General features: G+C 37.9%; 1 protein-coding gene across 1 annotated transcript in view; it reads left to right on the top strand.

Annotated features, from left to right (window-relative positions):
- PTPRN2 (protein tyrosine phosphatase receptor type N2) overlaps positions 1–27,289 on the top strand; it is a 1,559,908-nt gene that overhangs the window by 641,775 nt on the left and 890,844 nt on the right. Inside the window, exon 6 of the mRNA XM_043965830.1 lies at positions 18,988–19,453. Within this exon, the coding sequence (XP_043821765.1) occupies positions 18,988–19,453 (466 nt within the window). The remainder of the gene's footprint in view (positions 1–18,987; positions 19,454–27,289) is intronic.

The following is a 27,289-nucleotide window of genomic DNA, read 5'->3' on the forward strand; positions in this document are numbered from 1 at the left end:
CTAATTGTTATCAATACTTGTCCACTACATTCTATCCCAATTCATCAGTGTACTTGTGATATCATCAGTGAGTCTCAACATGAGAACCACCCCTATTAAGACAGAGACTTAAGTCCTAATATAGTCTGAGTAAGAGAATTGTACTACACTGAGGATTTGGCTGGCACTTTGAAGGAGGAAACTTTATAGGTAGAATTGGGAAGTAAGCTCCAGTCTTCAGATTCAGTAGCAGACCATCTAAGGTTTTCTGGCAAAGTAAGTAGTGGATGTGGTTAATTCTCTGGATTGGCTTTGAATCTGGTGGAACTTTAAGAGCACGTTAACAGTTTAGAAAACTGCCTCCTCTGATGGAGGAGAGTTGAAACAATGGTGGAATTTTACCACCACCACCTAGGCTCTGCTTATTCCACAAAAGTGTAAAATATGCTTTTCTGATATCAACATAACTTCAAACCACAATGTGATAGGAAGGGCACTATTTTTCTGCTGCAGATTCAGGACAAGAACCTTACACTAATTACCTTTACAAAGAATCAGATAGACTCTGGCAGTGAGTAATCTTGTTCAATAATTCATGTGAGTCCCCCAAGATTTTACTCAGAAAAGAATTATTAAGTACTTTCAGTGTACAAGTCACAGTGCTCAGCACCGTGTAGGCTGTATAAAAATATAAGATAGTTTCTATTTGAACTCACAATAAACTATAAGGATGAAATGTTCTATAATGAGATAATTCAATACAATTGTTTAAAAAGATATCACACTATAGCAGAAACAAGTATTTGTGGAGTTGAAGGGATGGAGAAATCACTGGAGAATGGAGAAATCATAAGAAAGTGGGAAAACTTGAGTGGGTTCTTGAAACAAAAAGGGAGGTATGAAAGAGAGGGAATAGAGGAAGTCTAAGTAATGGTAAAAGCAGATGGAAAAACATGGAGATAGGAAAGTTTAATGTATATTTAGAGGTCGGTGGGTGAAACATAGAGTGAAGAACTCCAGAAGAGTCATTGTAGATAAGCCTCAACACAGAGGTGGGATGGACATTTGGGTAGACTTTGAAAGCCAAGATTAGGCATTGGTCCTTGATTCTTTAGGTAATGTGAAGCCATTTGTGAATTTTGAGTGCAGAAATGATGGAGTCAAAGCTCTGTTTGAGAAAGGCAATTAATTTTAACCTTAATCCATGATGACGAGGTCATGAAGTATGTTATTTTCCCATCACAGGATAATAAAATCCCAGAATCTTCAAGTTTGAAAGGGAAGCTAGAGGTCATCCACTCCAATATTTTTTATGAATCCCCTCTATGTGACTTGCAACAAGTGTCCATGCTTCTTTTGCTAAATAACCTCCAGTTGGCAGTGAACTCACTACTTTATGAAATGACACATTTTAAAAATAATCTAGTTTGGGAAGCTTTTTTTCTAATACTGAATCAACATCTATCTCTCAGTAACTTCCATTCATTGGAATCAAACAGGCTAAATCTAATTTTTATCTTATGTGACAACTCTTCAAATACTTGAAGTCATCAATATTAATCTGTTCCCCCCATGTGTTTTCTCTTCCAGAGTAAATAGACCCTGTTTTTTTTAAACTTATTCTTTTACAATTTGGCTTCATCTAAACTGGTTCTCTTACTACTTGGCTACAGTACACTTTGCATCCTGGTTATACTCCTCCAAAGGTTTGATAATTTCACTCAGAAATGTGGTATTTAGGAATGAGCATAGAGCTCCATGTGTCCTCTCACAAGGAAGGAGGATAATGGGTCTATTACCTTCTTTCTTCAATATACTTCACTGCTTTAATTCATGGAGGAACTGACACTTTGATAAGGTGGGTACTTCCATCACTTCTGCACATCTTAACCTGGGGATAACTTAGTGCTTGGGTTTTGAGAGATATGGTAGCCAAAAAATCCGTCATCATATAGGCATCCCAGTTATGAGTCTCTCTCAACTTAGTGAAGCTAGCCCTCAGTAATAGATAAACATTTGTCCATCACTGAACTCACATCCAAAGCCTTTCCAACTAGATGGGATGTATCAGAATTTACTCTTTGTTAGCATAGCCTTCAAGGATGCAGGATCATCTCCATGTCACAATGGGTCCCTGGAAGAGGATTTTGGTTCTGGCTACTTTGGGAGTGGGCCTTGACCCACTGCTTTCATCAGTGTAGGGAAATCATGGTGTAGAAACCCTTTTTGACAATATAGATATGCAATTTTTTTTGTAGCTTACAGTCTTAGAGAAATGCCTGGGTAAATGGAAGAGTGAAGTGACTTGTCCAGGGTCACACAGTCAATATGATTAAGAGGGTAGAATTAAATGCCATTCTTCATGATTTCAAGTCCATTCACTGTGGCATAATGCCTCTGGGTACTTTTTGTAGTGAAGCGGGAATTGCAAGATTCTAGACTTCACTGTTGGTTCCTAGTACAATTATAAGAAATTAGGACATCCATGTCTTCTTCACATGACATATTGCTACTATGTTTTCATCCCTGCCAATGAACACAGACATGACAATCTAATGGATTAAGCTATTTCCATTTTCTTCAGTATATTGGCCACTTGGTTAATGGACACTGAACTATACTTCCAGTTTGCTAGAAAATCTTCACATCTTATAGACTTTAAACATAATCGAAAGCTCTGTTCCCAGTCATTTCCCAGGGTCCTACATGGTAATTATTGTGCTGTGAAAAGCCTCACAATATAAGAAGTGCAAGTTGATTTTTTGTTTTGTTTTGGTTTGGTTTTTGGTGGGACAATGAGGGTTAAGTGACTTGCCCAGGGTCACACAGCTAGTAAATGTCAAGTGTCTGAGGACGGATTTGAACTCAGGTCCTCTTGTATCCAGGGCCAGTGCTTTATCCACTGTGCCACCTAGCTGCCCCCTAGAAGTGTAAGTTGATATGATATATTCTTTGTATTCAGGACACATGTATGAAATGAGGTCTGAAGTAATTTGTCAACTGGCATTGGGGAAAGTTTACCTATAGGACAAATTCTACTACAAAAATTCCATTACAAGAACATTTCTTTATAATAGCAACAAAAAACTCTGCACTTCAACCATTATCTTTCTTTTTTTTAAGTATTTTATAATTTTCCAGTTACATATAAGGATAGTTTTCAACATGTGTTTTCACAGGATTTTTAGTTTCAATTTTTTTTCTCCCACCCTCCCTTCTGTCCCTCCTCCCCAAGATGGAAAACAGTCTGATATAGGTTGTATATGTACAATAACATTGAACATATTTCTACATTAGTCATCTTGTGAAAGAAGAATCAGAACACAAGGGAAAAACCTCAAAAAAGAAGGAAAAAAAACAGTCCAAAAGTAGAAACAATATGGTTCAATCTGCATTCATAATTCACAGTTCTTTTTTCTGGATGTTGAGAACATTTTCTATCATAAGTTCTTTGAAACTCTTTTGGATCCTTGCACTGCTGGGAAGAGCCAAGTCTATCACCATTATTCATCACACAATGTTGCTGTTACTGTGTACAATGTTCTCCTGGTTTGCTCCTCTCAGTTCATGTAAGTCCTTCCAGATTTTGTTGAAGTCCTCCTGCTCATCATTTCTTACAGCACAATAGTATTCCATTCCATTTATATACCGCAACTTGTTTAGTCATTCCCTTATTGATGGACATTCCCTCGATTTCCAATTCTTTGCCACCACAAAGAAAGATGCTATAAGTATTTTTGTACATGTGGGTCTTTTTCCCTTTTTTTGGTCTCTTTGGGATAGAGACCTAGCAGTGGTACCACTGGGTCAAAGGATATGAACAGTCCCATAGCCCTTTGAGCATAGTTCTAAATTGCTCTCCAGAATGGTTGGATCACTTCACAGCTCCACCAACAATGCATTAGTGTTCTAATTTTCCCATAGCTTCTCCAACATGTATTATTTTGCTTTTTTGTCACATTAGCCAATCTGATAGGTGTGAGGTGGTATCTCAGAGTTGTTTTAATTTGCATTTCTCAGATCAGTAGTGATTTAGAGCACTTTTTCATATGGCAATAGATAGCTTTGACTTCTTCATCAGAAAACTACCTGTTCATATCCTTTGACCATTTCTCAATTGGGGAATGACTTGGATGCTTATGAATGTGATTTAGTTCTGATATATTTTACAAATGAGGCCTTAAGAGGACCCGAGGTCAAATCTAGCCTCAGATACTTGACACTCACTAGCTGTGTGACCCTGGGCAAGTCACTTAACCCTCATTGCCCCACAAAATAAAACAAACAAACAAACAAAAAACAAATGAGGCCTTTATCAGAAATGCTGACTGTAAAAATCGTTTCCCAGTTTCCTAGCTCCCTTCTAATTTTGGCCGCATTGTTTCTTTTAGTGCAAACACTTTTAAATTTAATGTAATCATAGTCTTCCATAATATTCTCTATCTCTTGTTTGGAAATAAATTGTTTCCCTCTCCATAGATCTGAGAGGTAAACTATTCCTTCCTTTCCTAATTTATCTATGCTATCACCCTTTATGTCTAAATCTTGAACCTATTTTGACCTTATTTTAGTATAAGGTGTAAGATGTTGATCTATGCCTAATTTCTGCCATACTATCTTCCAGTTTTCCCAACAGTGTTTGTCAAATACTGAGTTCCTATACCAGAAGCTGGAGTCTTTAGGTTTATCAAACAGCAGATTACTATAGTCATTTACTACTGTGTCTCCTGTGTCTAACCAATTCCATTGATCTACCAATCTATTTCTTAGCCAGTACCAAATAGTTTTGATGACTGCTGCTTTATAGTATAGCTTCAAATTTGGTACAGCTAGCCCACCTTCCTGTGCATTTTTTTATTAGTTCCCTTTATATTCTTGAATTTTTGTTTTTCCAGATGAATTTTGTTATTTTTTCTAACTCTAATAAAATAATTTTAGGTAGTCTGATTGGTATGGCACTGAATAGGTGAATTAATTGAGGTAGAATTGTCATTTTTATTATATTAGCTTGGCCTATCCATGAGCCATTGATATTTTTCCGATTATATAGGTCTGGTTTTATTTGTGTGAAAAGTGTTTTGTAATTGTGTTCATAGAGTTCCTGGAATTGGAAATTGAGGGGATGCCCATCAATTGGGGAATGGCTGGACAAGTTGTGGTATATGAATACAATGGAATACTATTGTGCTACAAGAAACGATGAGCAGGAGGAGTTCAGAGAAACCTGGAGGGTCTTGCATGGGCTGATGATGAATGAGATGAGCAGAACCAGAAGAACATTGTACACAGTATCATCAACATTGAGTGTTGATCTACTGAGATGGACTATATTCTTCTCACCAATGCAATGGTACAAAAGAGTTCCAGGGAACTCATGATAGAAGAGGATCTCCAAATCCAGGAAAAACAAAAAAAGAACTGTGGAGTATAGAGGCTGAATGAATCATACTATTTCTTTTGTTTTTGGTGCTGTTGTTCTTTCTGTTTTGAGGTTTTTCATCATTGCTCTGATTTTTCTCTTATAACATGACTAATGCAGAAATATGATTAATGTTATTATGTGTGTATATGCACACACATGTACATATATATATATAACCTATATCACATTACCTGCTGTCTAGGGGAGGGGGGAAGGAGGGGAGGGAGGGAGAAAATCTGAAATTGGAAAGCTTGTATAAACAAAAGTTGAGAACTATCTTTACATGTAATGGGAAAAATAATAAAATACTTTATTAATTAAAAAAAGAATAAATGGGAGCATAGAGTTCCTGGGTTTGTCATGGAGGGTAGACTACAGTTACTTTAAATGGCATTTCACTTTCTGTCTCTTGATGCTGAGCTTTGTTGGTCATGTATAGGAATGCTGATGATTTACGTGGGTTTATTTTGTATCCTCCAACTTTGCTACAGGTCTTAATTGTTTCAAGCAGTTTTTTAGTTGATTCTTTAGGATTCTCTAAGTATACTATCATATCATCTGCAAAGAGGGAAAGTTTTGTTTCCTCCTTGACTATTCTAATTCCTTTAGTTCCTTTTTCTTATTGCTAAAGCTAACATTTCTAGTACAATATTAAATAACAGATGTGATAATGGACATCCCTGTTTCACCCCTGATCTTATTGGGAACGCCTCTAACTTATCCTCATTACATATAATGTTTGCTGCTGGTTTTAGGTAGATACTGCTTATTATTTTAAGGAAAGCTCCACCTATTCCTATGCTCTCTAGTGTTTTTTAATAGGAATGAGTGTTGCATTTTGTCAAAAGCTTTCTTTGCATCTATTGAGGTAATCATTTGATTTTGGTTAGTTTTGTTATTGATGTGGTTGATTATATTAATAGTTTTTCTAATATTGAACCAGCCTTGCTTTCCTGGTATAAATCCCACCTGGTCACAATGCATTATCCTGGTGATAACTTGCTGTAATCTCCTTGCTAATATTTTATTTAAGATTTTTGCATCGATATTCATTGGGGGAAATTGGTCTGTAATTTTCTTTCTCTGTTTTGGCTCTGCCTGGTTTAGGTATCAACAACATATTTGTGTCATAAAAGGAATTTGGTAGAATTCCTTCTTCACCTATTTTTCCAAATAGTTTGTATAGTATTGGAATTAATTGTTCTTTAAGTGTTTGTTAGAATTCACTTGTAAACCCATCTGGCCCTGGAGATTTTTTCTTAGGGAGTTCATTAATTGTTTGTTCAATTTCTTTTTCTAAAATGGGCCTATTTAAGGATGTTTTTTCCTCTTCAGTTAACCTGGGCAATTTGCATTTTTGTAAATATTTATCCATTTAATTTAGATTGTCAAATTTATTGGCATACAGTTGCCCAAAATAGTTCCTAATGCCATAATTTTCCACTTCATTGGTGGTGATTCATTTTGATACTGATAATTTGGTTTTCTTCTTTCTATTTTTAAATCAAATTAACCAAAGGTTTATCTATTTTATTGTGTTTTTTCCCATAAAACCAGCTCTTAGTTTTATTGATTAATGCTATAGTTTTCTGGCTTTCAATTTTATTAATTTCTCCTTTGATTTTCAGGATTTCTAATTTATTATTTAGTTGGGGATTTTTAATTTGTTCTTTTTGTAGCTTTTTTAGTTTCATGCCCAATTCATTGATCTCCTCTTTCTCTTTTTTATTCATGTAAGCATTTAGAGATATAAAACTTCCCCTAAGCACTGCTTTGGCTGCATCCCATAGGTTTTGGTATGTTGTCTCATTCTTGTCATTCTCTTGGATGAAATTATTGATTGTTTATTTGATTTATTGTTTAGCCCACTCATTCTTTAGGATGAGATTGTTTATTTACCAATTAATGGTCTGTCTACCTTTCTATGGCTCATTATCATATGTAATTTTTATTGCATCATGATCTGAGAAAGATGCATTTACTATTTCTGCCTTTCTATATTTGACTATGAGTTTTTTGTGCCCTGATACATTGTAAATTTTTGAGTAAGTGCCACGTACCACTGAGAAAGAGGTATATCCCTTTCTATCCCCATTCAGTTTTCTCCAGATATCTACCATATCTAAATTTTCTAATATTCTATTCACCTCTTTAACTTCTTTCTTATTTATTTTTGTGGTTAGATTTATCTATTTCTGAGAGAGGATGGTTCAGATCCCCCACTATAGTTTTACTGTCTATTTCCTCTTATAACTCATTTAACTTCACCCCTAAGAATTTGGATGATATATCACTTGGTACATACATGTTTAGTATTGATATTACTTCAGTATCTATTATACCTTTTAGCAAGATGTGGTTTCCTTTCTTTTATCTCTTTTAATTAGGTCTATTTTTGACTTTGCTTTGTCTGAGATAAGAATTGTTACCTCGGCTTTTTTGACATCAGCTGAAGCATAATATATTCTGCTTCAACCTTTTGCCTTTACTCTGTGTGTATCTCTCTGCTTCAAATGTGTTTCTTGTAAACAACATATTGTAGGTTTCTGATTTTTAATCAACTCTTCTATTCACTTCCATTTTCTGGGAGAGTTAATCCCTTTCACATTCACAGTTAAGAAAATTAACTGTTCATTTCCCTCCATCCTCTTTTCCCCTTTGTTTGTACTCTTTTATCCCTTCTTTAACTCTACTCCTCTTGACCAGTGTTTTGCTTATGACCACTGCCTCCCTCCAACTGCCCTCCCTTTTATCAGCTGCCCTTCTTTTTCTTGCCTCTTTTTTCCCTGCTTCTGCCCTCCTTTCTATTTCCATAAAAAGTAAGCTAAATTCCTTGATACAAATGGCAGTGTATTTTATTCCCCCCCACCTCGAACCAAATCTTTTTTTTTTTTTTTAGTGAGGCAATTGGGGTTAAGTGACTTGCCCAGGGTCACACAGCTAGTAAGTGTTAAGTGTCTGAGGCTGGATTTGAACTCATGTACTCCTGACTCCAGGGCTGGTGCTCTATCCACTTCGCCACCATTGGGGACAGCTAGGTGGCGCAGTGGATAAAGCACCAGCCCTGGATTGAGGAGGACTGGAGTTCAAATCCGAATTTGGACACTTGACACTTACTAGCTGTGTGATCCTGGGCAAGTCACTTAACCCTCATTGCCCCAGGGAGGAAAAAGTTATAAACCAGAAGCAAATCTGGACTCTACTCACTATTAGATATTAAAGGCAAGGGGCAGCTAGGTGGCACAGTGGGTAAAGCACAGACCCTGGATTCAGGAGGACTTGAGTTCAAATCTGGCCTCATGCACTTGACACTTACTAGCTGTGTGACCCTGGGTGAGTCACTTCACCCTCATTGCCCTACAAAAATAAATAAGTAAATAAAATATATTAAAGGCAAATAGAGAATGGTCCTGGAAGTCTATTATTGTATGTGCAGGAGGGGAGCCTAGTCACAGAGTTCATCCTTACTTTATGGAAGTGTTGGTCACTCTGGAGCTTTCTTTTTGAGGGATTTTGGAATGGCCCACCAAGCCTGGGAAACTTCTAATATATAGAATGCTAAGTTTTAAATTTGGGACTCTGTGTGTGTGTGTCTGTGTGTATTACTGAAGGTATTTGATTTTCCATATGTTATTTTATGAACTAACATATTTCTTTTCTCTTTCCTTCCTTTCCCGACTTCCCAAATCTCATGAGAGTAAGGTTATAACAATGCTCACCCCTCTACTCTTTTCCTCTGTTGTAAGGGGTTCTTTTTGTGCCTCTTCATATGATGTAATTAACCCCATTCCACCTCTCCATTCCTCTCCTCCTCCTACTTTTCTTTTATTCTGCTCTTTAGGTTTCTTTATATCATCACATCAAAGTCAATTTAATAACAATACCTTAACAGAGATACAGATCCCAAGAGTTAAAAGTATTATCCTCCCTCATAGGGATGCAAGCAGTTTAATATCATTGAACAACACCCCCCCCCCGCCCCATTGTTTACCTCTATATATTTCTCTTGAGTATTGTATTTGAATATCAAATTTTCTGTTCATTTATGCTCTTTTTCTCAGGAAGTCCTGGAAATCTTCTATTTTCTTTGAATGTCCATCTTTTCCTATGAAAGACAATGCTCATTTTTGCTGTGTAGTTGATTATGGTTTGTAATCCAAGCTCCTTTGCCTTAGTGAATATCATATTGCAAGCCCTGTGATCCTTTAATGTTGAAGCTGACAGGTCCTGTGCAATCCTGACTGTGGCTCCATGATATTTAAATGGTTACTTTCTGGATGCTTGGAGTATTTTCTCCTTCACCTGATAATTCTGGAGTTTGGCTGCGATATTCCTTGAAGTTTCCCTTTTGGGGTCTCTTTCAGGGGGTAATCGGCAGATTCTTTCAATGATGATTTTATCCTCTGATTCTACAATTTCAGGGCAGTTCTCCTTGCTAATTTCCTGTAATATGGTGTCTAAACTATTTTCTTGATCATGACTTTCAGGTAGTCCAATAATTATCAGATTATCTCTCTTGGATCTATTTTTCCAGGTCAGTTGTTTTTCCAATTAAGTAGTTCACATTTTCTTCTATTTTTTCAGTCTTTTGATTCTACTTGACAGATTTTTGGTGTTCCATGGAGTTATTAGATTCCACCTGCCCAATTTTAATTTTTAAGGCATTATTTTCCTCAGTAAGTTTTTCTACCTCTTTTTTTCATTTGGCCATTTTTTCTCTCTCATTTGGTCAATTGTATTTTTTAAGGAATTGTTTTCTACAGTAAATTTTTGTGCTTCTTTTTGCAGTGTAACTCTCATTTCTCTCATTTCTTTTTCCATTTTTTCTTCTACCTCTCTCATTTGGTTTTTAAAAACCTTTTTTAGCTCTTCAAAGAAGGCTTTTTGGTCTTGAGACAAGATCATCTTCCCACTTGAGTCTTCACTTGTAGGCATTTTGACAAACTCATCTGAGTTTGAGTTTTGGTCTTCCCTTTTACCATAGAAGTTGTCAATGGTAAGGGTCCTTTTTTTTTCTTGCTCATTTTGTAGCCTATTTGTAAGCTTATAAAATTGAAGTCTACTTCTGGGTTCACCATTGCAAGCTTCTTACTCCTCTCAGCTGCCCCACTCTCAGCTGTGTCAAGTTGCAGCCATTTCATCCTAAGATGTCTAGTTGCAATGTAATTCAGGTATCTCCTTTGAATTTGGCTACATAGGTTAAGTCATAAGACTTAAACTTAAATTAAAATTTAACTTAATTTAAATTTAAAGACATGATAAGGTTTTTTCCATCAGCAGTACCTATGTGAAATCTGTTGCAGATAATACCTAAAATTGACCATGGATAAAGTAATAAATTATCATTATTAATGATAATATCATCAACAACATTAGTAACTATAACTTCTTGTTCTTGTTCATATTCTTCTTGTTCTTTTTCTTCATGTTCATGTTCATGCTCTTGTACTTGTTCTTCTTGTACTGGTTGTTGTTGTTCCTTTCTTTTCTTTTTTTCTGTGGGGCAATGAGGGTTAAGTGACTTGCCCAGGATCACACAGCTAGTAAGTGTAAAGTGTCTGAGCCAGATTTGAATTCAGGTTCTCCTAAATCCAGGGCCAGTGTTTTATCCACTGCACCACCTAGCTGCTCCCTCATCTTGTTCTTTTTCTTATTCTTGTTCTCATTCTTGCTTTTGTTCTTCTTCTCATTTTCATTCTCCTCCTCCTCCTTCAGATTGGGAGTAGACCTGTGATTTCTTTAGAATGGGGAACTTTCCAGAAAGGAACTATCTTCTACCAGTACAGATCATGACCTTCTCTACAACTTATAGTCTCAGAGAATAAAGTGATTTGCCCAGGGAACCACAGCCAGTATGATTCCAAGATGGGACTTGGTTTTAAGTCTTTCTGGATTCAAGTCTAGTTCTCTCTCCACTATGCTATTTAAATGTAAATTGTGCTTTAAGATTTGAATTCTCTCATTTAATCTTCCTACTAACTGTTTAAGGTGGATGTTATTATTATTCCACTTTTACAGGTGAAGAAACTAATACTTGTAGATGTTATGACCTAGACCACGGTCACAAAGCTTATATGAATCAGAAGTAGGATTTGAAACTCATTTTTTCTGACTCCTATTTTAGTGTTCTTTCCACTATATCCTGCTGCTTTGATGAACCTTTTGGCAGGAAGCTCTAAACCCAGCCCAGCAGAAGCACTAGTGTTCAAATGTGCAAGTGATGTTGAGATTTAGATGTGCCAGTGATATATAGCTTGATATCTCTGTCTAGGGGGTTGTAGAAAAGGTCTCTGTTCAGGTATGGATTGGACCAGATGAACTCTTAGACATTTTCCAGTTTTAAGATTTTGTGATCTCACAGCCTTCTTTCCTTAGTTCCATTCCTTGTGTGCCAGAGAAGCAATTATCAAATAGCAGCATCACATCCTGAATTCACTACTGCTGAGGCCGTCAATCCGGGCTGGTTCCAAGTGAAGCTAAGCTCATTGAAAATCTAGTTTTGCTTTGCTAAGGAATTGACAACAGCAGGACACACTAGCAACTAGCTGCTGCCTGGTGAACTTAAAGTAAAGCAAACAGAAGAGAACCTATAAGGATCTAAGAAAGACAGGACTTTGAGTTCAAGCTGTGAGCGTGAGAAAGGGAAGAATATCAGAGGAGGAAATTTGGCCTGTAGCAATGAGAAATAGAGCAAAGGAAAAAAGCCACTTAAAGGAATGTTCAACTTGGGAATCCTTCCTCATCTCAGCCCTGTCACTAACCATATGCAGTTTGGCAAGTGACTTTGTTCTTGGGGTTAATAAGGACATGTGAAGAATGAGAAGGTTTAGGAGGAAAGAAAATGAGTTTGGTTTTGAATATATTAAGTATAAGATTCCTATAGGATACCCAGAAACTGTCCCTCAGGTGGTTGAATCAGGGCTACCATTTAGGGATGAGATTAAGGCTTGATTGTCTAGATTTGAGAGTCATAAAGATAATAGTTGGACCCATCGGAGCTGATGAGATCACCAAAAAGAGAAGACACAGATCAGGGACCTGATGAATACTTACGCTAAGTATCTGGGAGATGAATCATGATTGAGTAAAGGAGACTGAGAAAGAGTCATCAGCCAAGTAAGAAAAATGTCATGGGAGGCCACTGCCATGAAAGCCAGGAGAAAAAGAAAGGCTCCCCAGGAAGTGAGGGTGGTCAGCAGGGTCAAACATCACATCGAGGTCAAGGAGAATGAAGACTAAGAAAAGGCCATCAGATTAGTTGAGCTATCGCTGGTTGCCTTGGAAAGAGTTGCTTCAATTGAGTGGTGGAATTTAATATCAAAGATGAGCAATGAAGCTATGAGTGGAAGGGAAAGAAGCGAAGGTAGTGACTGGGGATGAATTTAGGGATTTGGAAGTGAAAGTGAAGGGTGGTAGAAAGGGTTGTTTTTTAAAGTTCTTGGGCAAAGCTGAGCGTGATTGTAGGCAATGGGATAGAGGTAGTGGTAGATAGGGCAATATTGAAGTTGAGAGAAAGGGAAATAAGCTTCCAGAAAAGAATGGAGGGGATAGTATTGAGAGCAGAGGAAGAGAGGAGGAGTGAGCTTGGCAAATAGAAAGCTCCCTCCTCCATGAAGGTAGGAGTAAAGTCAAAGAGAATGGTTAAAGATCTTGGTAATAGGGCCATTTTGATACTAAGAAAAATTGCTATCCGTAATAATCAGTTTGATATAGGCACTGTTTTATCATTTATAAAGGCCTGTAGGAATGTCTCATTATGTTAGCGAGGTGACCTTGGGTCCTCAAAGGTTATGCTAAAGGTGCACAGACTCTGGCCCATTCCACAATTCTTGAAAGGGTTCATATCCAATGTAGACAGCACCCTGCACCTGGATTTCAAAGACCAGCCTGTCTCTATATGGAGTGACATCAATATGAGGCTCTCCCCTTGGCAATGAATCAGGTGGCCTCAGCAATTTAGAAAGCAAAAAAAACCCAACAAAGCCATTAGTGCTTGGTGACACTTATCTATTTCTGAAGTGTGACAGAAAAGGAAGGTTAGAGCATACTAAAAATCATACTTTGTTGTGGGGCAATGAGGATTAAGTGACTTGCCCAGGGTCACACAGCTAGTAAGTGTCTGAGGCCAGATTTGAACTGAGATCCTCCTGAATTCAGGGCCAGTGCTTTATCCACTGTACCACCTAGCTGCCCACATCATACAGTTTTTAACAAGTGTCTCTAAACAGTTATTTTGCTAGGTGTTCTAAATGAGAGATTTTTATTCAACAGTTCACTGGACATGCTATGGGAAAAAAAGGAATCTTATCAAAATTGGTCGTCTTACTACAAATAGAAAGATCCTTCCTCAAACCCTTGAAGGCAGCTGTTATAATGATCCTGATTTTTTGAATGAACAAACCATGGCAAACAAAGTTTAAATGACTAGCCAAAGGTCAGCTTATATGTTAACATAAGCTAGAGAGGGTGAAGAGTCAGAGAAAAATCTATGAAGAATTGGTTAAGATCTTCTAAACTAATTCACTTGAATTTTTGGAATCAAATTATTGGAAATCATGATTCAAAAGTAAGAAACAAGAAAGGACCAAGGCTTGTAGACTATGCAGAAGGTTCAGATCAAAATTAATCAGTCAATCAGCATTTAAGTATTCATTTAACATATATGTGTATATTTACACACATGTGTGCACACACACATATACATATACCTTGTATGTGTATCTATGCATACAATAAACCTAAATTATATTGCTAATTATATGTATGCATATATAATTATATATGTGCACATACATATATAATTATGTGTGTACACACACACATACCTTATATTATCATCCTAGGGTCCTGAAATTTCTCCATTTTATAAAACTTCATACTTTTTCAACTCTTTGGATTCTATTAACACCAAGAAATCTTTTTTTTTTTCTGGAATTTAGTCTTAACATGAAGGCTCTATATTTCTGCTGTGATGCTATCACGGTGTAAACTAGTACACCAAATATGTGTTCCTCTGTATGAGATAAAGCAAGCCTTCCCCACCCTCCTTTCTTTCCCTCAGCTCACACATGCCACTTTCATTGTAAAGGCTCTTACATACTGAGAGAGAGGGGGGGAGAGAGAGGGAGAGAGAAGGAAGGAGGGAGGGAGGGAGGGAGAGGGAGTAAGAAATAAGTAAAGGCAGCATGATTTCCAAGGATTGAAATCTTCTGAAGTATGACATTGAAGTCACATTGTCTGTAGAAAGAGGTTTGGGCTGGGCTTCCTGAGACTCCCCTCTGTGCTCTCAAGTCTTACACCAATTTGATGGTATAGTCGATATTGTCTCATTAAGAAGTGTGGGGACAGTCCAGTAGGGGCATGCTTTGTCATGCCAGCAATAGGCATCTCCTGAAATAAGTGTGCTTGCAAACTGCCTGAGGACTTTCAGTCTGACAGACCAGAATGTTTGATCATGTTCCAAGCTGATCAGGGAAAGAATTCCAAATTTTGGTTGCTAGTTTCTTTTGACACCTTTGCACAAGCTATGGGGTAGTGAACTAAGGAAGACACCAATACCAATGTCTTGTATTTATATATAACTAAGACCAATTAAAGTACTTACTGTGAACAGGCTTTTGGAGCATTTCTTTCAGAGGGAATTAATAGTTATTTTCCCAGTTGTAAAATGAGGCAAGTGGATTGCAGAGCGATAGTGTATTTGCAAAAGAAAAGATAATCTTATTTTAGGATCTTATTGCCCTGCCCCAATCCAAGTAGGGGAGAAAACTGATATTGACCCTACATCTGATTTCTTACATATGACTACCATGGAAAACTAACTGGGTTTCATATGTATTTAGCTGAATAAAGCTAATTCTGTTATTAGATGCTGCTTTCATGACAACACTGGGTAGATTTGGAGGCACTTTCTAGAGGAAGACTACTCTAGTGTTGCATATTATGACAGATATATTCAAAAGCTTTATGCAATTTAACTTTTTTTTTGGTGGGGCAATAAGGGTTAAGTGACTTCCCTAGGGTCACACAGCTAGTGTCAAGTGTCTGAGGTCAAATTTGAACTCAGGTCCTCCTGAATCCAGGGCTGGTGCTTTACCTACTGTGCCACCTAGCTGCACCCTAACTTTATGTAATTTAAAGATAAACTTTATGCAGGATGCCCAAGTCAAATGTTTCTAAGATATAGCTTGAAGGGTCCATATCATAAAAATAGATGCCAACCAAAAGATATAAATTAGTAAAAAAAAACTTTTTGAAAAATCCTTATATTTGGGTGTGAACCAAGTATATTAAAAAAAAAAACCTTTAGCATCATTTTAAAGAAATTATCAGGAAAAAGATATTGATATTCCAAAATTGTGGCATCTTGAACATCAGTGAACTCAAAGACAGGCTATCTGAAAAAGGAAAACGAAAACAGGAAAAAGAAGCAAGAATGACTTTTCTTCAACTCTGACTTATGAGACCTTTATTCATTGAAAGAAAAGACAATAGGAGAAAAGGGGTGGTGGTTCATGAGGCTCAAGACTGTCTTTTACCTTTCTTTGCATATTCAGTGCCTAACATATAATTTTTTTAAAAAAATGAATAACTTTGTTGATTGAAAATAGGGGAAAAGAAAATAGAGAGTGGGAAAGGAAAGTTGAGTAATGTTCCATTTAAAATGAGAGGGGGAATGAGATTGTATGGTCACCAAGATAGGAATCAGAATCCTACTCCCCCCAAATCATGCTTCAAGGCCTTTCAAATGGTGTGACTCATATTTGGAATTGCTGTGTGAATGTAACTTTGGGAGGCAGGTTCAGTATCTATGATGTTCTACTAGGAGCAGACAACCACTTAACATTGACAAAGACCTTAATGGTTATCTGGTCCAAAATCCTCATTTTAAAGATGAAAATACTGAACCTCAGAGATGTAAAGTTAATAAACATTTATTGATTGATTAATTGATCAGTAAAGACCACATGGGTGGTAGCAATGAAGCATTCTATCTCTTCAAAAAATTCTGTCTTTTTTTTACTTCAATTGGCTTCTAAAAGCAAAGTCCATATAAATTATTTAGCCCATCTATTACTGTATGGATTTTATTTCACCTTCCTCTTTTAAATGAACTTTTTAAAGCCTGGTTTTTCCTGCTCAATATAAACTCTCCAAGTCTGACTATAATTAAAGGCTTTTTGAGTGGGCCTGCCAGGCTTGAACATAGTCTCAGGGAAGAAAGGAATAAGTAGCATGGACACTTTAATGAGATCTTTTTGTTTTGGATCCCAAGCCACCAGAGCAGTGACCTGACTAGGTGCTCAGAGACCGTCCCTTCTCAATGTAAGTTCAGGTCTGAGCTCAAGATTGACACTTATATCCAATTTGTTGGAAATTGCTTGAGGGTTTATTTTGTTGTTGTAGCATTTTAGATTTTTCTCTCTTTCTAATAAATCTTGCCTTCCTCTTATTTATATATTTATTTAGCTGGTTCTTTTACAGTCAAAACAGTTGAATGAGCCGGCTGTAGAAAGGATTTGAACATGTTGAAGAGCAGCCAAAATCAGAGTTTGAGAATTTGAAGGGACATTAGCAGGCATTTAGTTCCTTCCTTGGACAAATGAAGGAACTGAAGCTCAGAGAGGTTAAATAGATTGCCCAAACTCCCACAGATTATTAGTGTCACAACAAGAAATAGAACCCAGGTCTCCTGATACCCAGATCACCCTCCTTTTCACCATAATACTGAGAATCATTGACTTTTCTTGTTGGTTCAGAGATCATCCAGTGCTAGCTTTCATGAAAACTCTTTAGCAGCATCGCTGACAAATGCATTATCAAGCCTCTGTTTGAATCACACTGTTACTTTAGTAACATTCATTTTTTACACACAGTTTTTAGTAAAATACAACCCTGAACTGAATCTAAATCCTTTGTAAATTTCAAGTCTTGGAGTTAAACGAAGTAGAAACAAGGCTTTCTTTAGTAATTATCATCCTCTCCCAAAACAGTTACACACAATACACACAACCCAGTAGTAATACCAGTAACATATCTGTAGCTTTAAGGGTTTATAGAGTTCTTTCCTTACATGCCTGTGAATATGGTAGTGTATGTTTTTAGGAGAAAGGGCAGTTCCAGACCTATGATTTCCCAGAATGCATGGAGATGCCTTCCACCAGTGTATCAGTGATGCATCTGTTAGTTATAGTGTCCTGGAGCTGTCTGGGGCACTGAAAGACTGAATGATTTGTCACTGGATGTATAGTGAATATGTTTCAGGACTGGGATGTGGCATATCCCTGCCATCTAATCATTTTGCCTTCCCTTCTTTATGGATAGGAAAATGGAGCTCAGAAAGATGAAAAGAATTGTCCATAGTCACACAGCTCATAAGGGCTGGGGAAGGGATTTTGAACCTAACTCTTGTGACTCCAAGTCCAGCCCACTTTCCACACCCTGAAGTGTGAGTACAGATGGAATATAGAAATAGATTTTGAGGGTCTTTTTCCCCTTGTTGTCATTTTTTCATAAATTCATAGTTGATCATGAGGCACCTAGGGGGTACAATGTGATTAGAATGCCGGACTTTGAATCAGGAAGACCTAATTTTTAATCCTGCCTCAGACACTTAATAGCTGGCTAAGTCATTTGCCTTTCTCAGCCTCAGGTTCCTCATCAGTAAATAGGAAATAATAACAGCACCTACCTACCACTAATTACTAATCCTATAATGACAGCATTGTTGTAAGGTACCATATGTAAAGTGCTTTGTCAGTTTTAAAGCACTCTAGAAATGGGCGTTAATCTATTCATACCACATGATTAATGGGATGTTAGGGCTCAGTTCACACTTTTAGTGAAGTTCCCATGGTTGACTTTTTGGGGGGTATTATCATGGGCAGAACTCTGGACTGAATGGAATAAAGGTCTACTCCAATATGACACTCTTCTGATCTGATCAAGTCAGTGCACCCCCAAAGTGGGAATGTCTTCAGAGGACTGTTTTTCTTAGAGCAGATTCAGAGTGTATGAGCCAATCCATCTGGAGAGAATTACTAATCAAGTCAGAGTGAGGGAAAATCGAAGGTTGGGTACAAGCTTTAAAAACCAATTTTGGCCAGAAGATAGCTTATTTATTGGGGAGCTTTTTGCCATGAAATGAGAGGTCCTTGCAATTACTCTGATGTAGAATAATGTTTTTAAAAAGAATGATACTTTTTGAAATAATTCATTGGCAGACAATACATGCTGGAATCCAATGGGGACTCCCGGACAAAATCCTCTGAGACCTTCCCCCAAACATGCCTAGAGTTGACAGGCAACCATTTGGGGGAGAACTGATTTGAGATCAAGAAAACTAATTGTAAATAGCTGCCATGAAATGAGGAATGAAATTAATAGGATGAAAATCAGGCTGAGTGGTTGTTTTTTGTTTTGGGGTGTGTGTGTGTGTGTGTGTGTGTGTGTGTGTGTGTGTGAAGATGCTCATGTAAGCTCAGTGCCAAACATCGTCCCAGAAAGAGAGATATGACTTAAGTGCAGATTCTTGCTGACTTGTAGTCATTTTACTTTGTCTTTTTTTTTTTTCTTGTCTCTTCCAGAACAATCTCTTCCCAGAACGTCTACTAAACTACATAGTACAGAAGGCCAGAGGAAGTAGCCCTGAGCTGGCCTATGTTCCCATATCTCATCCAAATTATCCTGATAATCCGTCTCTGAGGGCCTTCAGCCAAGTCCAGCCAGACACATTCTCCTACAACCTGGACCCAGATCTCGACAAACAGAATCTGATTGCTGCTCTCAAGGCTTACATGGCCCAGAATGTGGCAGAGGAGAACCCTGATAAAGGCTCCATTGGCAGGACTAGAGATGGCCCTCATTTTGGTAATCGATTTCTGTCACCATACAATGAAGCCTTCTCCAAAGAGGAAGAAATGGGCGTGAAGGCAAAACCACTTCTCCTCCTGCAAACAGGCTTAAGAGAGCTAAGACCGGGTTCTGGAATGTCAGTTCAGAAGTTGGTGTCTGTGCCAGGGAATGACAAGGACTCCCTGAGTACACTGGATGGTAAAGTATCCTCATTCCCTCCCTTCCCTAGAATCATGGTGTTCATTGCTGAGCCTCGGCCCAGGTTCATTGTCACCAGATCCCAAACAGTCATTGAGTCCTGAGCACCTTTTTAGTCTTCATGACAGCACTTTCCTAGGGAGGAGGACACTTTCATAGGACAGAGGTACATTTCAACTGAATCTCCATTTTTTTCTTTTGTTATAATCTTAGAATAATTCTGTTAGAGAAGTTTTCAGAGAATTTTTCTGTACTGTAAAGGATCATCAATATGTGACCCATCTTCCATTATTTAAATTAGGATATAGTAAGTTATAGCATGGGAGCTTCAGTCTTTCCAAAGCATATGGCCATGTAGCAACTACAATTCGAAGGTCTAGTGGAAAGAATCCTAGACCCAGAGCCCAAAGAATACTCAGTCCAAATCCCACCTCTCACATTTATTAATTGTATGAGCATGATTGGCATACTCAGTTTCTTTATCTTTAAAATGGGAATAATGATAACTTCAGTATTTCACTTCTTATTTTATTATGAGACTCAAATGAAATGTGTGCAAAGCACTGGAAAGCTCAATAAAAATGTGGGTGGTTGTTATTCTTGTTATTATCCCCATGACACTAAAGTGATTGTAAATTCCTTCAAGATGTGCTCTGATCTTCTTATTCATCTTTTTATGTCTCGAAGGAAACTTAATGATTTGTTTGGATAGGATATTCCTTGGGGGTTATAACAGGACATGCTTATAAACATATCTTTTAGGAATTTGAAGTATGGGAAAGAGATAAAGGCTGGAAATGAAGACTCGGGAGCTATGATAGTTAAAGATATACACATATGTAATGAGTTCTCTCCCGGGGAAAAAGTTGATAGAGCATTAGTTCAGAAAATGAAGTCTAAACTTCTTATTCATTCAAAGGCCCAAACTACAGCTCCAACCTTATCACCAACTTCAAATTGCATAAACCATTACAATGATCATAAGTATGGATTCCTTCTCAGAATAACGTTTTTAAATGTTTAAAATAAAATACATTGTATTACAAAGGAAACTATATTGAAATGAATTTATCAAAATATAATTAAAAACCAAAGTCATAGGCCATAGGTTAGGAACTGCTAATTTGGGCTATCTGGCACTGGATCCTTTTTAAAAATCAACATCCAGTTCTGAAATCCAATAATTCTGTGATTCCACAATTTATTTTGAACATCTGCTTGATTCAAGGTGTCGTGTAGTACAGTGGTATCAAACTCAGATAAAAAGTGGGAACCACTAGTATTGACCCAGAAAACCACACATTAACATTGTGTTCTATTTATTTTGGTAAATACTTTCTAATTACATTTTACTCTTTCAGCAGTATTAGGGAGTGTTGTCCTATTTCTGGGCCCAGCTGTGTATGGCTTCTCTTATGTAGCACAAAACAGAAATCACAATTCCTGCCCTCAAGCAGTTTCCATTTCTGGTAGGAACAGGACACAGACAAGTGACCAACTAAATTATAAGATAAATTAGTAAAAGGGAAATGTCATATGAATAGGACAGGTAAGATTTGGGGCATCTAAGGGAAAAGAGAGTACTTTCAGTTGGAATGGTAAGAGAAGATTGAATAAAAATCTCCTGACCCAATAACCAATGGAAAAGTATCACACACACATACACTTTTCTCTAAACTTTTAGTTTAGGGCCTTCTTTTTTATAACATGTCCCATGCTTGTGGCACTTTAGGGATTTAATCAATATTCAACAATTTCAAACACTCAAAGTAAGAATATTTTTCATACCAGCCACTGCAAAAAGTGACAATACCATTAGGTACAACAGCCAGAGAGGCCACTAGTGTAAAGCCAAGATTGATTAAATGAAACTGCTTACCCTCATCTCCAGATTCCCTTGTGAAGATGAAGGGTACACATTGACATCAGCTCTACGAGGGGATTTAAAATAAACTGGCAAATTTCCCTTTGACAAGTATCACAGTGGGCACAATCTGCAAGCTGGTGGCCCAGGGACCTTCCCCTTGTCCTCTGCTGCTAGCTGGGTGACCTACATTCTTTCAGACTTCACTAGGAGGTAGCCTCAGATACCACTCTTCCGGACAGGCCATCTAGACCAAGAAGGCTGCTCCCTTGTGCTGGTAGTGGTACAAAAAAAAAAAAAAGATAAAACCCCAGATTTCATAAAAGAGAACTACATTCGGGCAGCTAGGTGGTGCAGTGGATAGAGCACCGGCCCTGGAGTCAGGAGGACCTGAGTTCAAATCCGGACTCAGACACTTAACACGTACTAGCTGTGTGACCCTGGGCAAGTCACTTAACCCCAATTACCTCAAAACAAAACAAAACAAAAAAACAAAACAAAACTAAACAAAAAAACCAACTACATTCTCTTGTAATTTAGCTGGTCACTAGTCTGCATCCTGTTCATAGCAGGAATGGAACTGCTTGAGGGCAGGTATTGTGACTTCTTTTATGAACTACATAATTTCCCATGGTATCTTTTTCAAATACGATTAAAAAAAACATCAAGACAAAATACCCCTCACTTCACTCACTACTTTGCACAAATGCTTATAACAAATACAAACAAAAAACATAAAGGTCCCTCAAAGAATCAGAGAACTGGAAGGAAATTTAGAGGTCATATAGTCTACCCTACACCCTTTCTAGCTGAAGAATTTGAGAAACAAACTGCAAATGCTTTTTCCTTGGTCATATAGCATCAGATCTGAGACTAGAACTTAAGTCCCTTGATGCCCAGGCCACTGGACTTTCCATTATGCACTTTCCTACTGCCTCTATTTAAGTGCCTCAATGTACCATAGATTTATTTATTCTCTAGATTAAATACTGTCTGTTATGTACCTATTGGCAATGAAACACATTCTCCCTCCCTCCTTTTGATTCCACTTATGATTTCATTGGTGCCCAGATCTCCCATTGAGCAATTTCCTCCCCCATTTCATATTTGTACCTTCTCTGCAACTTATAGATTTAAAGAGTATTCTGGATGTACTGAGAACTTATATCACTTGCCAAAGGTCAAATAGCCAGTATGTGTCACAGGTGGGATTTTTGATCCAGGTCTTCCTCACTTCCAGAGCCAGCCCTCTATCTACCATGTTGCTTCTGTCTGTCTGTAATGCACAAGGATTATGCAGGGTCAGGGGAGGGGTATCAGATGATCTAGATTGTGGTCCTGTCTCCCCTGCTAAACTCACTGTATGACCCTAGGCAAATGATTTCCTTGCTCTTAGGCCCCAGTTTTTTTTTTAATCTATAATATGAGAAGGTTGGACTATATGATTCAAATCAATTCAATTAAAAAATTGTTAAGCACCTTTGATGTTTAAATCACGGTACGGAGTATTGTCAATATAAAGATAAAAATGTCATAGTACCTGGCCTCAGGGAGATTACATTTTTTTTCATGTCAAGGGAGCAAATGCAATATTATTCTCAAGTAAGTAAATATAAAATGTATATTTTTAAAAGTCCAATGTAATTTCTTTCTTTCTTTCTTCTTTTTTTTTTTTTGTAGGGCTATGTGGGTTAAGCCCAGTCACACAGCTAGTAATGGTCAAATGTCTGAGGTAGGCTTTGAACTCAGGTCCCCCTGAATCCAGGGCCGGTGCTTTATCCACTGCGCCACCTAGCTGCCCCCAAGTCCAATGTAATTTCGAGAAGGTGATCTTAATTTGGTAGATCAGGAAAAGTGTCACCTAAGAGATGGTGATTGTGAGCTCCTTGAGGTCACATACTGGCTTTTGCATTTCTTTGTATTCCCAGCACTTAGCAGGGTGCCTGGAACAGAGTCAGCCCTTAATAAATGTTTACTGCCTGCCTGCCTGCCTGACTTGCGAGGATACTCAGGATTTTGAAGTGTGGAACTGAGGAGGGAGCAAATTTCAGGCCTGGACAAAAGCAGGCATGTAGAAGATGGAATATTAAACATGGGAAACTCTAACCGGACAGTTCGACTGGAATCAGTCAGTCAATAAATATTTATAAAGCACTTAGCATTAAGTACTTTAATGGCCACAGAGATAATGGGAAGGAAATGCTATGAAATAAGACTGGAAAGGTAGATGGAATCCCAATAGTAAAGGACCCTAAGGAACCTAAGAGCTTAAGGCTCATGATTTTGTATTTTAACCTAGAAGAAATAGGGAGCCATTGCAAATTTGTGGGTAGAGCAGTGACAAGGTCAGATATCTAAGGTCTCTTAATGCTCCATTGATCTATGTAGTAGTACTCTTAATATCTTACTGCATCTTACTGTTTCTGTGAAATGAATTGGTAAGATAGGTGTTCTACCTTGACCATTGTGCTCCTCTGTGAGCTTTAATTTGATTTGCCTGTTTATACGGTTTGTGTGTCAGCTTGTCCTCATCCATATCTGTCTGTCAGCATTACCCATTTTAGATTGAAAACTCTCAGAGAACAAAGCCTGCTCTCCATTCATAGAAGAGCATCTAATCTGTGTTCTTTGGATAATGATGATGATTTTAATTTTTGAATCGGAGAACTTCATTGAAACACAGACATTTGCTCTGAAGGAAATCTGGCCATTTTGAGGTCATTTTCACTTGAAAGGAAACACCTGCTGCCTCTATAATCTTAGAGAAGGCCATTCATATTTGAGTGTAGACAAATGTTGTGCCCTGTTCGAAATCTAATTATACCTTTTGGCAAAGAGTTCCAGCTCCTCTCTCATCCACCTGATCTCTGGAGCAGGGGTTGTTTTCAATAGATTGTGCCCTGTTCACATGAATCGCCATGTGCAGGAAGCTTCCCAGTATGTTTTCCAAGCCAAAGCTGCCCAGCTTCCTATTGAATTGGGTGATTTATCAGTTTAGTTTCAACAAACCCTTGAATATAAGCTCCCCTCTGCATGCTAGGAAAATTCAGCAGAATGAAAAAGAGGAGCCATCTGTGTTCTTAAAACTTTATAATTTAGGACAACAAAGTTCTCAACCAGGGTCCTAGGAACATATGTGTCCTTTTGTTTCTGTATGTAACTGCAGGTTATAGACTCAAAAATGAGAAAACTGTGAGGGGCTGCAGATGACCTCTTGTCTAGGGGTTCTTAACTTTTTTGTGTCATGGACCTCTCTAGAAATCTGCTGAAGCCTGTGGATCCCTTTTCAGAGTAATGTTTTTTAAAATATAACATAAAATACATAGGCTTTCAAAGGAAAGTAAAAATAAAGTAAAAAGTCAAAATAAAGATGTGATTTTTCCCCACCCAACTTCTGGATTGAAATCTATCCCTGGATCCCTGAAAATCCATGGACTTCAGATTAAGAACCCCTGCTTTTGTCTAACTCATTTTACAGATGAGAAAAATTGAAGCTCTGCAGTGGGGAGATATTCACCTAAGGTGTATTAGTGGTTAGTAACATATTCATTAACTTCAAGCACCTTTCACTTTTCCCATTTGCACACTGACTTTAAATCCTAGACTTATATCTGCCACCCAGGATGTTTCTTGGGCATCTCCCCTTGACATAAGTTGATGTGCATTCAGAGCATGCCAATGAATTTTCATATTATCCTAAACAAAGCACCATTAGGAAATACCAGATGCTCTTAACCCACAAATTGAATAACAAGATAAATTGCAAAGCCAGATAAATTTTTTTATTATCCCTCTACCCTCTGACCTTACTCTATATTACAGACAATTGAAAGTTACCTGGAGTGGATATGTGTGTGGCCCTGGTGTTGGAGCAGCCCTCCTGATCTCAGGACCCAGTAATGATCTGGGGGTGCCTCTCATAAAAAAAATCTCAATGGCTCAATACCCCACCTAAGTGATTCCCTAGGATCTTTAGCATCTGGTACATTTTGCTTCCTCCAAAGGTCCTTAAGCTCCCCAGAAAATACTGAGGGTAACAAGAGCATTACAGATTGAAAAGGATTTACTAATAAAAGAAATATACAAAAAGGACTCACAACTGAGTCCACTGATAGTCAAGAAAATACCCTAACCTTTTTCCCACAAAGCCCTCTATTATCTGACCAACTTACAACACTCCTTTTTGTGGCTTGTGACAATGGGGGAGTTGATCAAACTCTACCTCCCAGAACCTGCACAGTCCATGTAACTCATAGTAACAATCCAGAGAAAAGTCCAGAGTGCTCCTCCATGTTGAAATACTTTGCCTCATTGCTCCTCTATTCTGGACCATCCTGTCATTCTCCATTCTTCATGGCCCTGCTGCTCCCATTGATTTGTCCTATGGCACTATATTTTCTGCTGCCAGTTCACCTCACCATTAGCTACATGGTACTTCCCTTCAGGTCTGTGTCTATACAAGAATGGTTACTGATCTCTTCCTACCTCTCTGGTCTTCTTATACCTCAGTCCCCTTGCTGTACTCTATATTCCAGCTACATTGACCTTCTTGCTCCTCCTTGTTAATGATACTCTATCTCCTAACTTTGGTTCTTTTCTTTGATTGTCTCCCATGCATGGAATACTCCTCGTTCTTAGCTCCTCTTGTTGGCCTCACTTCCCTGGCTTTCAAGACTCAGATCAAATCTTAGCTTCTTCAGGAAACCTTTTTAACCCCTTCCCACTTGCTACTAATGTGTTTTGTCTGAGATTACCTCCCATTTGTACTATATCTTTATCTTCTATATATAGTTGTTTGCATGTGGGCTTCCTCATTAGAATATAAACTCCTTGAGGGCAGGGACCATGTTCTTACCTTTCTATCTCCAGCACTCAGTATAGTACCTTCATATAGTAAGTATTTAATAAATGCTTGTTGAATGACTGACTACAGGCTTCTTTTGCATGGATCTGAAACGATCTTGCATTGATTCCCATTTCCTTGCCTACGTCTTTAGGTCCAAATTATATTTCTTTTTCTCTTTATCTTTCCTCTGAAACCCACATGACCCCTCTGATACAGAAATAGCTTCTCCCTTGTACATAGACCAAGAGTCCCCTGGCATACATCGATGGAGTGGTATAGCCTACTCTTCCTGGCACATAAGCCCTACATATACAAAATTTATATTGATGGAGTGAGAGGTGGAGAGGTCTTCAAAGAAAGGAGGCACAAAAACAATATTGTCTGATTTAGTTCATCTGGATTTCAGAATTCAAAGGTGCCAGATTCTTTTTTTTCATTTTACCTGGAGAGATAGCATAGAGTATCACTTCACTTCAGCTCCTCAATATCCAAAAAAATGTGGGAATTTGGCATAAATCATTTACCTCCTACTGTTCTAAGTGTTACCTGGAGAATAGGTCAGATTCTAGAGGAGATCAAATTACCCTTTCTCAATTAATTCCTTGTCTTTTTAAGGAGTGAGTAAACTGAGCCCAACCAACATTTTAGATATCATAGAATTTCCAGTATCAGATCATCAGAGGATCCATGCCATACTGCAAAGGTCCTCCAACCCTGACACCATTTCATGAGTTTGTTGTTATTCTTGTTCAGTCATTTCGATTATGTCCAACTCTTTGTGACTCCATTTGGGATTTCTTGGCAGAGATACTGAAGTGGTTTGCCAGTTCCTTCTGTAGCCCATTTTACAGTTGAGGAAACTGAGGCAAACAGGGTTAAAGTAACCTGCACAGAGTTACACAGCTACTAAGACCAGATTTGAACTCATAAAGATAGGTCTTCCTTATTCAAGTGCAGTGCTCTATCTACTGAGCCACCTAGCTGCCCCATTTCCTGAGTTACCATTTCCCAAACTCTAATCCTCAGAATACTTGTGTTACATAGAATGGAATAAGAGCTCTATGAGAAGATTTTAATGACTGAAATTTTCCCCTCTAAAATATGAAACATGAAGTTAGGTATATAT

This window comes from Dromiciops gliroides, chromosome 5 (assembly GCF_019393635.1).
Source record: "Dromiciops gliroides isolate mDroGli1 chromosome 5, mDroGli1.pri, whole genome shotgun sequence".
NCBI classification, from domain to species: Eukaryota; Metazoa; Chordata; class Mammalia; order Microbiotheria; family Microbiotheriidae; genus Dromiciops; species Dromiciops gliroides.